Raw genomic sequence first — 12,199 nt, forward strand, 5'->3', positions numbered from 1 at the left:
ATGATATTTTCCTGATGCCCTTAACATATTTTAGGTTCTTGACAACAATGGAGTTTGAAATGAAGTTTCTTACCTATTTATGACTTCAGGCTGAAGGACCATACTACCAAATAGTTCCAGATACAAATTACGCCTCTGTCTTGCCATGACAGCTGGTGTGAACCAGTCACTTTCAGCACCGGCGAAGATAGTTCTTATCTGCCTTATTGATGAAAACCAGTTGAGTCTGCTAACTTAAAAAAAAAAATTCTATATTTTCTCCATGACCATTTAAGCATTATTCATTTTCTCAGGTTTTGCTGAACCTAGTTGACATGATGATGCCTCAAGGCACTTCCATCTTTTGTGGTTCATTTGACTGTCCCACTGGGGGTCATGATGTCACAAATATTGTCTTTCAGTTGACCAATCAGTAAGCAGCAACTCAACACAATAAATGCAGACCTCATAATAAAGCCCTCCTTGTACTAGGATTAGGATTGATATGTTAGCAATCCCCATGTTTGGATGTGGTCTTAATCTAGAACAGTGCACTTCACTAGAATTAATTATACCATGGACCATTAAGATATGCATCTCAGTTAAACTGAAGTGCAATTTTATAAAGGTTCTCAGAGGGCAAATCCATGTGTAATAATCAGGAAATTCCACACTAATAAGCTTTGATGTTAAATTTTCAACCATAGTGTTGCTGATGTGTTCAGTAGCTGAGCTAGGTTTTTGCAAATGAAGTACTGAAAACCCCTACGAAGAAATTCTGAGATGTTCCCCTGGATTGACTGAATAGAACAGCAGGATTTCAGTTGGGGGCTTCTCATGAAACAGTACCTTGGGGGTGATTTTTGACAGTTCACTTCTGCTTGAAAATCCCTGGACTTTCACAGAATATACAGTAGAGCACAGGCTTCCCCCCAAAGTACTGTGATGATCGTCAGAAGAAACTCCTACACTTCTCTGCACAGAAGAAAACTTTTAGGAGGGAAGCCCCTATCAGCCTCAATGTCCTCTTCCCGAGACAGTGAAAGGAGGCTTCTGATGATACCCATCTTTAGTTTAAAAAACTCTTTGGGGAAGTTCATTTATGACTTTTCCCTCACCATCCTCCAGCACATCAAGGTTATATCTGTATATATTTGTTTGGAGAGATGCATATATTGTTTATTTTATATACCTATGTCTATCTCTGTATATCTATATAAATATATAGAGATGTCGGTCTGTCTGTATGTCTATCTATCTCATAGATTTCATAGACATTAGGGCTGGAAGGGACCTTGTAAGATCACCAGGTCCAGCCCCCTGCCCCAGGGGCAGGAAGTCAGCTGGGGTGGAAGGATCCCAGCAAGGTAAGCATCCAAATGTTTCTATCTATCTCAATATAGATATAGATATCTATATAATCTATACGTCTGCATCAATGACTCTCAACCAGGGTGTTGTGGCATCCTAGGGTACCTTGAGATGGTTTCAAGGGTGCTGTGGGGTATCATACAATGTTAGCACTATTAGCTCTGCCAACATACTTCCCCGGGAGAAACCCAGAGTTTTCAAATAGGAATCCGTAGCGTTAAAAACACCCTGACTTGCTGTGATCTTCCTGAGTTCTTTGCAATAGAAAAATTGTTCTATTCCTTGGCTGAGGTCAAAAACTGGGTGAAAACTAAGAGCTAAGTGCCTCAAGTCTAAGGGGTGCCTCCAATCTAAAAAGGTTGAGAAGCCTGGATATACACCCACGTTGCAGATTGGAGGCACGCCTCACCACACGCGTGTACACGCAGGGCCCGGGGCGAGCCGCTCCGGCCCGCGGCTGCTGCTTGCAAGCCGGAGCGCAGGGAACTCCCGCTGGCCGCTCCCTGGCCCCGCCCCCTGCTCCTGTGGGCGTGGCCGGCGGGGAGCTCTGCCGCGGGCCGCGCCGGGGCAGCGAGGCGGGGCTGCTCCTCCGGCCAGCAGGGGGCGCCGCGCGGACGCGGGCGCCGGCTCCGCCCCGGCCCCTCCCCTGGCCCCTCCCCCCGGAAGTGTCTCCAGGTGACGGCGGCCGGGCCGGGAGCAGCTGCTGGCGTGGGGTTGGAGCCGAGCCGCTGGCATGGAGCACATCCGCACCACCAAGGTACGGCCGGGGCCGGGGCCGGGGCCGGGGCCGGGGCCTGCGCCTGCGTCGCCTCCTTCGCTGAAGTGAGGAGTGCCCGGGGCTTGGTGCGGCCCTCGGGGCAGTGGTTTCTTCGGTGGGTGGTAATTTGCTCCGGGGCCTTTTCCTAAGAGCAGGTTGAAGAAGGGGCAGGGCCAGGTTTTCGCTGTGCCAGGCAGATGCAACCCCCCCCCCCCCCCCCGGGTATGTGCTGTTCCACAGGCAGGGCCCACCCTGCAGAGCTGCAAGGTCTACATAGTGAGGGGGCCGCTGAGAGCACGGTGCTGACTGCTTGGGACAGATATAATAGGGACAGAAGTGAAGGCAAGAGGTTCAGAGCGAGATCACCAAGCGGGTGCGGGGCACCAAGCAGAGCCCCCCAGGCAGCGCCCGCTGGCTTGTAGATGTGTCCAAAGAGCTGGTGGACACTGCCCAGTGAAACCACCTGGAGACGTGAATGGACCAGGGACAGGAAAATAGCTGCCCCATCCCCAGGTGTCCCCGTGGTTTGTGGTATCACTAGTCTGGATAGGGCCAGGAGAGATCAGACCAGGACATGCAGGGACTGGGTGGGGCGTGCATAAACGCAGTGGTGCAGGGACAAAAACAACTGGGGAAGAAGGCCTGTTTAATGCTTTGCAGTCAGTGTTAAGTAAACACGGTGCTGAATTGAAATGTTCAGTTTGTTGCGGAGTCCAGTGGTTTTGACAGGCAGAATTAAATTGCAGGTGGCCAGATCTGCTCTCTTCCTGGCTCATCTGCAGAGGCCCTACATATCCGTCTAGTATGTCCCAGAAGCACAAGCTATTTATGCGAATGACTTGGCATTTGGAACGTAAACTAGGCTTATAGCTGCATGGACAGAGGGAGCAGGCCAGTTCCTGTCTTACAGCGTTGTAGTTATAGTGAGTAGCTAAGTGCAGGAGCAGGTTATTCATGCACAAAAAATTAACATGAAAAAACAAACAGTATAAAGCCTGTTATGGCTGGGAAGGTTCTTTTCAATCTGATATGCTTCAACAAAGTTTCACAAATTAAAACTTATTTTGTTAGATGCGATGATCTCTTGCTGAACTAACATCTGAGATGAGAAAAGCAACTGGTAAAGGAACAGCTTGAAAATCATGGCTCCAAATTTACTTCTTGTTACAGTTAGCTGTGACACCTGTAAATGAAAGAAGGTAGCCACTTCAGATGTGCTGTTTTCATCTCAATTAGTTTTTGTATGGTAGGAAATCTTACCGTACTGATTTCCAAGAAATTACCCAAGCTTCAAACCTGCAAAAATCCCTGAGGGCACAGCCCCACTGGAATCCGTAAAGCTTTGTTTGGCACAGGGTTTGTCCGTGCAGAACCAGTTGTAGCGGCATTTTGTCAAAAAATGCTTTCTTCAGAAGTATAATTGGATGAACAGAGAAATGTGCCTTTTCCAATTAGAATAAATAAATTGGGACATGCTGTATAAAGTGTGCCCTGTCACTATCTGGTATTGATTTTATACTACTTTATACAAATACAAAAGTCAGCCTTACAGTGCTGTTTTCCTTGACAAGAATGGCTAAAATCATTGCATTTGATTGTGAAATTTGAAATAACTACCCTCTACCAATATACTTGCACTGGATTAATTCAGATAAACTATCAGGTGTAATGTATGCCGTAGGTGTGGTCAAGGGCTGATATCAGTGAAGAATAACATGCAAATTGATCAGTCAGAGGAAGTGGTGAAACTATAATATCGCTATGTTCATGGCCTGCTTCTAGAATTTCTTTGAGAGAATTTTAGGTCTGCAGGTCGCTGCTGCTCTTGACAAATGGGCTGGCAGTAAGAATGCCAGTTTAAGAGCTGGTAATGAGATGGTTAGTTTCTTCCTCTTCCAACTCCAGCAAAATGGCAGTTTTATAGCTGAGTTTCTGATAGTAAATTCATTTTAGCATTTGAATTAACTACTAACTACTATTAGAGAGCACGGCTGATATAATTTTCAAAAGCATATAAGTGACTCAGTGCTGAAGTCTCACTGGAAGTTAGTGGGATTTAGAAGTCTGAGTTTAAGGGTTTTTTTTTGTTTTAAACTGACTTCAGTGATTTAAGAACTTGGGTCCATTTGAAAATTTTTTCTTGTGCATTGTTGATATAACTGTGCAAAACGCAAGATTCTTGGGTTTGAAATTCAGGTTTTAATTTATTATGCTAAAAGAGCAAAGTCATGCTTTAAATGCTTCCATAACAGCAAGATACAATTGTCTGTTTTTCCCTGGCTCTAGGCATCATGTTAGGGAATGCTCAGACAATCCTTTGTAACAGCTTTTGATCCATTGTTTCCAGTCCCTTGTGACTCTTTACTGTAATTAGATTTCTTATTGTTGAAGTGGCTGTCTTCAATCTTACTATTAAAAATCCTCCCTCTAAACTCCGTATGTTGATATTGCTTCCAACATATGTAGTGCTCCTCATATCTTTGTTTGCTATTAGTTCTTTGTTATAATCTAACTACAGTTACAAATGCAGGTGGTTTTCCATTCTCCTTTTTTAATCTGTTTTCTCTAAAATTGAGAACTGTGACTCAGTTGACTAAATTTTCTTAGCCTTGAGGTATGTCAAGCTGCTAATGGTTCATTAGATCTATTACATGCCTTGCTTGTCCCCTTTTTAGTTGATTTTTTTTTTTTAATAGATTTTCATATTCATATATGTTAGGGTCGGAAGGGACCGCAATAGATCATCGAGTCCGACCCCCTGCATAGGCAGGAAAGAGTGCTGGGTTCAGATGACCCCAGCCAGATGCCCATCTAAGCTCTTGAAGACCCCCAGGGTAGGGGAGAGCACCACCTCCCTTGGGAGCCCGTTCCAGATTTTGGCCACTCTAACTGTGGAGAAGTTCTTCCTAATGTCCAGTCTAAATCTGCTCTCTGCTAGCTTGTGGCCATTATTTCTTGTGACCCCCAGGGGCGCCTTGGTGAGTAGAGCCTATAGGCTGCCACAAGGTCGCCTCTCAACCTTCTCTTGCGGAGGCTAAAGAGGTCCAGATGCCCCAGTCTCTCCTCGTAGGGCTTGGCCTGCAAGCCCTTAACCATACGAGTGGCCCTTTTCTGGACCCTCTCCAGGTTATCCACATCCCTCTTGAAGTGTGGCGCCCAAAACTGCATGCAGTATTCCAACTGTGGTCTGACCAGTGCCCGATAGAGGGGAAGTATCACCTCCTTGGATCTGTTTGTCATGCATCTGCTGATGCATGATAAAGTTCAGTTAGCTTTTCTGATGACTTCATCACACTGACGACTCATGTTCATCTTGGAGTCCACTAGGACTCCAAGAACCCTTTCCACTTCTGTGCTATGGAGCAGGTCATTTCCTAGGCAGTAGGTGTGCTGAATATTTTTCCTCCCTAGGTGCAGCACTTTGCATTTCTCCTTGTTGAACTGCATTCTGTTGTTTTCCACCCATTTGTCCAACCTGTCCAGGTCTGCTTGTAGTTGTTCCCTGCCCTCCGGTGTGTCCACTTCTCCCCACAGTTTTGTATCATCTGCAAACTTGGACAGAGTACACTTTGCTCCCTCGTCCAAGTCACTGATGAAGGCATTGAAGAGTATCGGTCCAAGGACCAAGCCTTGCAGGACCCCACTGCACACGTCCTTCCAGGTCGATACCGACGCATCCACCACCACTCTCTGGGTACGACCCTTTAGCCAATTTGCCACCCACCGGACTGTGTAATGATCCAAGTCACAGCCTCTTAACTTGATTGCCAGTATGGGGTGTGATACTGTATTGAAGGCCTTCCTGAAGTCTAAGCAGATGATGTCAACCCCTACTCCTGCGTCCAGGTGTTTTGTAACCTGGTCGTAAAAAGAGACTAGATTAGTCAGGCATGATCTACCTGCTACAAACCCGTGCTGGTTTCCTCTCAGCATAATTTTTCCTGCTGGGCTCTTGCATATATGAGCCTTAATAATCTTTTCAAAGACTTTGCCAAGGATGGAGATGAGACTGACTGGCCTATAGTTGCCTGGATCCTCCTTCCTTCCCTTCTTGAAAATATGGACCACATTGGCCCTTTTCCAGTCCTCCAGGACCTGGCCCGTGTGCCATGAGCTTTCAAATATTCTTGGTAGTGGCTGTGCAATGACATCAGCCAGTGCCTCCAGTACTCTTGGATGGAGCTCATCCGGGCCTGCCAACTTAAACGCATCCAGTTCTTCCAAGTGACTCTGCAACAGCTCAGGGTCAATGCTTGGTAGTCTGGTGCCCTGCTGTTGTCTCTCTACAATCCCGTTGTGAGACTTGTCTTGCCCCTCGTTTAGGAACACTGAGGCAAAGAACTTATTGAGGAGTTCAGCCTTGTCTGTCACCAGTTGCTTTTGCCCATTCAGTAGCGGTCCTATTCTGCCCTGGGCCTTTCTTTTACTACCCATATATCTGAAAAACAATTTTTTGTTATCCTTAACTTGGGATGCCATCCTCATCTCCATGGTAACTTTGGCCCGTCTAACTGCCTCCCTGCAACTGCGAGCTGAGGAGGTATACTCCTCTTTAGTAATCTCTCCCTGTTTCTGCTGCTTATATGCTCCCCATTTTTGCCCTTAGGCTGCTCTGGATTTCTCTGGTCAGCCAGGGAAACCTCTTGGCCCCTTTTCCCGCTTTCCCTTGCATTGGGATCATCTCCCTCTGTGCCTGAAAGATTGTTTCCTTAAGGCACAGCCACCCTTCCTGGGCTCCCATCTCACCAAATCTCTTACTCTGCAGGATAATTCAGGTAAAACTACAGCCATCACAACAGGGGTCAGCTAGATAAGGGGTCTATGGATGATATAATTACATGATTTCAACATTCCTAATATTCCTTGAAATAAAGCATATCTAGAGATTAGATTTTAGTAATTATCTAATTACTTTTTTTTCACCTTCTCCTTGCATCATCCATCCAATTCCTATGACCTTTTAATTGCTTAAACTAGGTTGCCAAAGTGCAGGTCAAGTCTGGTTTGCACCTGCTGTCTTTCCTTATAGAAGCATGGCCTGTGGATGATACAAGTTGTGCTGATTGGATCAAGTTGGAACATGGCAGGGTGAGAGCTGTGGTATACAGGGATTGCATAGTAGGAAGGGTACTTTGGAGTTTAGATAGACTAAAGCAGTTGTAGTAACCTTCTCGTTATGTTCAGCCCTCGCTACCTGGTTAGGTGCCATTGAAACCATCAGTTTGTGCAGAGCTTTGTGCAGCTGGTTTAACTTCCTATGTTGGACATTGTATGTTGAGCATAATAATTTAACTGAGAAATACAAAGAGCAACAAGGCCCATTGCATAAGGTAGCAATGCACATGTGGCTTTTCTCTTCTAAACTGAAAGCCTTGAACACCTCAGTTCTATTGGTGAGATAACTGACCTTTTTTTAATGCTGAGCTTTCCACTGTGGAATATGTCTCATAACCTAAGCAGTTTGAACCCTAATTATCAGTATGTATTTTCATTCCTGTCTTACTGACCAGGGCTGTTTCCTGTCACAGCCACCTCTCCTAGCACTGATCTTGCTGCTACAAGTCTTTGGTAGCTTTGCCATTGATTTTAATGGGTGTAGTATTGGGCTTCTAGCAAGAGCTCCAACTTTGTACTAATGAGATGGGCCTGCCAAGAAATAAAAGGGTATACAAAAAGATAAGCCTCTCACCATAGTCCTTTTGTGGTGTTTCACATGCAGGGTGATGTAATGTTTGTTTCAAATAAAGCAATGTGGAGCCTGCAAACTACTTTGTTAAATTGGCTACATTGCAGGATCCCTAAAACCCCCTTTCTATGAAATGTTCCTCTATTGGGTTAGAAGAATGTTAGTTGGATGGAAGTGTGAGAAATCTGTTCCAGCAATGTTTGGACTGAGGGGCTCTCTATTTAGAGAGCAGTTCTCTCATTTGACTTTTGGGAGGCCATCTTTATGCTGAGCAGACAGCTTGTTTCCTTTTTTTTTTAACGGGTATTTCCACTTCAGCTCCAACAGAGCAAGTTTCTTTCTGTCATAGCTTAAGTTTTGAAGGTTGGAGGCAAGATAAAGTGGAGGATGAAAATGAAGCCAAGGGGAGGGGGTTCTTAGGGCTCTGAAGGGATAGGGGGTGCTGGAAATAAAATATCCCCCCACCCCCCCCTCCCTCCCCAATGTACAGGTCTGATATCAGCTAGTAATTCAATATTGACATCTAGCAGGGTAATGTTTCTTACTACATGTGAATTTGATGCTATCCTTGTTTTTCCCTTTTTAAAAATTGCACTCTTGTTTTCAGAGCACCAGCCAACATGATGGAAAATCATTCCTGCCACTTTTTAAAAATGATTTTAACTTTACAGATACGGATAGATTATTCATGATCCTGGCCTTCTAGCTTTATCATGCTGTGTATCTTCTAACAGGATATTTAGGTCATCTAGGCCAGTGCTTCTCAAAGTGGTGGTCTGCGGACCGGTGCCGGTCCGCAAGCCACCGGTCGCCGGTCCGCAGCAAGTTGCCAGGAAAGAAAGAAATATATTTTCAGAAGCATAACACTGATATGTCATAGCGCCACAGTTCGTACATTCCATCGCTCCAGGTGATGTCACGTTGTGCAAGGTGAGGAAAAAGAAAGAAACAGCCGGTCGCGCATTTGTGTAACGCTGTTACATGCAGTTGCTGTCACCGGCTGAACCAGGCACAGGTCCCTGGCCCACTGGAAAAAAAATTGCCAGTCCGCCACATCAGATAGTTTGAGGCAGTCCTTGGCAGGTCAGTTTTGTTTACTATCAAAGGTTTACTAGTGTAGAACATATTAGACTGCACTGGACACTTTGGAGCTTCCTCTACATTAAGATTATTTTGTGGGCTGAGAGGACTGTCAAAGCAGGATTTTACTTCCTGTAAAATAACATGTTTGCATTTTTTTCTTGTTTTCTCTCTCTCTGTCTTACAGGTAGAGCAGGTGAAGTTACTAGACCGGTTCAGCACCAACAACAAGTCATTAACAGGAACTCTGTACCTTACAGCAACTCATCTATTATTTATAGATTCTGGCCAGAAAGAGACTTGGGTAAGGAAGCAGATGCCTAATAGCCTGAAAGCACATGGCTATTTCAGATGCACTTTCTTTTCCTTCCCTCCCCACCATGCATGCTAAATTTAAATTATTGTCTGGCTGTAACTTCTCTTTAAATAAAATAAATTATTTCTCCTCACAGCATTTCACATATCAGCAATAAAAAATAGAGATATGCAAGGCAAGTTGTCTTGTTCAGCTCCCTATGGCCAGGCTTATCTAGACGTGATCCTTTTCATTATGGCTAATGTTTTCAAAACTGTGCAAGATTTAAAGTAACTCTGTTTAGGCACTTTAAAATAAGTAGATCTGTTCTTAGAGATGGCAGAACTGCCACATCCAAAAATACAAGCCATTAAACATCTAGCTTCTTTTTTTTCTGCTAAGAGGTGGTTATGCCCATTAGATCATGTGTGGGGTTTGGACTAAATGACCATTGAGGCCTCTTCCAGCACTTTGATTCTATGTTGGCTTTGCTTAGATCTGTATCTCTCCCTCTGATTTCTAGCTCTATTCGGGGCAGGTTGTTTTGCTGAAGCCTCAGTTAATACAGCTGAATTTCCTTGAATTTCAGATTCAGATCTTGGTAGCCTTAACTGAAATGACAAAGCCCTAAGAACTGAGACCCAGATCCTTATAGGCACCAAAAATCTTATGGGTTTTCAGAATAGTAAAACTATCTTGGATATATGTTCCTAGACAAAAATTGCTTACACTTAATGCTATATCATGGTTATTGAACTTGTTGCTGCCTGCTGTGCTTTAGTGGTTCTGTGTGAATAGCACATAATTTGTAAAGGTGCCCCTATACATAACATTGTTTAACTTAGAAGCACTGTTCTGGTCCCATTGTGCAATATTTACTTATGTAATTCAGTATAGCATGTGCTGAGAACTTTTACTACAGCACTTCCTCTAAATGATCTTTAAGCATTGTGTGTTTTTTAAATTGCTGTCTTAAATTTCAGTACTTCTCAAATATATGTATCTGGTAAAATGCTTTCTCAGGGTCTTTTATAGTGTTTTCCTTTTATATGGCAATTAAAACATGCCTGCATTAGCTAGATAACTGAACAATATGCTCCCTTCAGAGTCTCAGGTGGCACAGGAGCACCTGTAGCATTCTTGTGTTGGATTATTTTATTCCTTTTGTCTCTATACTTCCTTGTTATGCTGATTTATAGTACTCGTAGCTCATACTGATGCGGCTGTTAAAGTTGCTGCTCATGAGTGTTGTTTCAAGAGCAGAAATTTGGAGTACATAAACTGCAGTTATAGGCATAAATGTAGGTTAACCTTTGAAAGCCTGATTTGGGGCAGGGATGCATTTTCTCCACACCAAACATCCAGTTGCTCAAAACTAAATTTTGGGGACAAGAAAATTCTCGTATATAAAGATGTGACTTTACAGCCAAGCAGATTTAGATAAGACTGCAGAAAGAAACCTCTAGACTAAGAATGATAAGAAATTAAACAAACTATCTGGGAAAGGCATAGGATCTTTTTTTCATTGAAGATTTCCAAGCAGAGGGTTCATAGGCATTTCTCTAGGATGGTGTAGGGATTACAGATTCTGCAGGGGGTGGGATAGACGGCATTTGAGGTCCTTTCCAACCCTTTGATTCTGTATTTTAACTTTTTCTTCTGTATTTTGGCTGTGCTTGGTGCTTGCCATTTTCATTTTATAAAAGTCTGAAGAGCACTCCCAAACCTTAGAAACAATGAGCTAAATAAATCCATTCCCCCAGTAGATACAATTTGTCATTTAGCAGAGCTTTTAAAAATATTGATTAGCTTGTCTTGAAGATTTACTTCAGTTCTTTGCATGAAGCAAGGGATTAATTTTAAAGTTTGTGATTTACTGGTAATCCCAGGAAGCTGGGGGAAGAAACTGAATATAGTTTCCAATAAACAGTTATGGTGGGTTCTATGCAATGCCAATATCAAGGGTTCTTTTGTACAAATAGGGTTTACGGTATAAGGCTATTGACTAGCTTTGTCAACTTCTGTGTAAAGGGCCGCCAAGAATATTATTTAAGTATTTTTGATCATTGGTCAATAATATGTTGCAGTGAAACTTATACTGAATTCTTGTGTGTCATAGATACTACATCATCATATCGCCGCAGTGGAGAAACTTGCCTTGACTACTTCAGGCTGCCCTCTTGTAATCCAGTGCAAGAATTTCAGAATAGTTCACTTTATTGTTCCCAGAGAAAGGGATTGTCATGACATTTACAACTCATTGTTGCAGCTTTCAAGGCCAGGTAGGATTGCTGTATGTTTTGAAGCACTGTTCTACCAAAAAAACCAATACACCCTAGGGTTTTATCCTATTTCTATTAAACATGAGGCCTCCACGAGTCTTTGAAATTTGTTTTTTCAATCTGCTACACATGGTTTTCATAAGCATTACGTCAACACACAAAGAAAACAAGATAGTGTGTGGGTAAGAGAGAATGTGAAATTCCAAGTGATTGCTATGATGTTGGTAAATATTAGGTTTCAATTATTCCATTTCCAGTGGAGATTTATGAAACTAGTAATAGGTTGGATACGCTTAGAAAGTAATATTGGAATTAGTTTGAGACTAATACAGGTGCAATCTTTTTTGGCTTATATTTTGTCACCTTTCTACCTCGTTTCTCAAAATGTCACCTTGTATGTGTTTGACAGCAGTTATATACTAAATGGGTGCTTACATGAATTGTGCATTAGATTAATCATCACAAAAACCTTTGTCTTGCTTCATTAGGATTTTTTTAAATGCAGGACCAATCTTGTGGCATTCTTTAAAATACTTCACATCTGTGTGCTCATAGCCTAAAACTTCCAATTTTATTAGCAAACTTTCAAACAACTTTCATAGTTACATAGTTGGTAGGGTCAGAAGGGACCTGAGCAGATCATCAAGTCCAACCCCCTGCCATGGCAGGAAAAAGTACTGGGGTCAAACGACCCCATCAAGGTGTTTGTCTAACCTCCTCTTAAAGACCCCCAGGGTAGGAGCCGGCAC

The 12,199-nt window shown here is 43.3% G+C and overlaps 1 protein-coding gene across 1 annotated transcript in view; it reads left to right on the forward strand.

Annotated features, from left to right (window-relative positions):
• Positions 1–1,990: 1,990 nt before the first annotated feature.
• MTMR6 (myotubularin related protein 6) overlaps positions 1,991–12,199 on the forward strand; it is a 41,341-nt gene continuing 31,132 nt past the window's right edge. The window contains exons 1-3 of the mRNA XM_006274422.4: positions 1,991–2,107; positions 9,061–9,177; positions 11,288–11,450. Of these exons, the coding sequence (XP_006274484.1) occupies positions 2,084–2,107; positions 9,061–9,177; positions 11,288–11,450 (304 nt within the window). The 5' untranslated portion in view covers positions 1,991–2,083. The remainder of the gene's footprint in view (positions 2,108–9,060; positions 9,178–11,287; positions 11,451–12,199) is intronic.

The sequence above is a fragment of the Alligator mississippiensis genome, chromosome 1 (genome assembly GCF_030867095.1).
Source record: "Alligator mississippiensis isolate rAllMis1 chromosome 1, rAllMis1, whole genome shotgun sequence".
NCBI classification, from domain to species: Eukaryota; Metazoa; Chordata; order Crocodylia; family Alligatoridae; genus Alligator; species Alligator mississippiensis.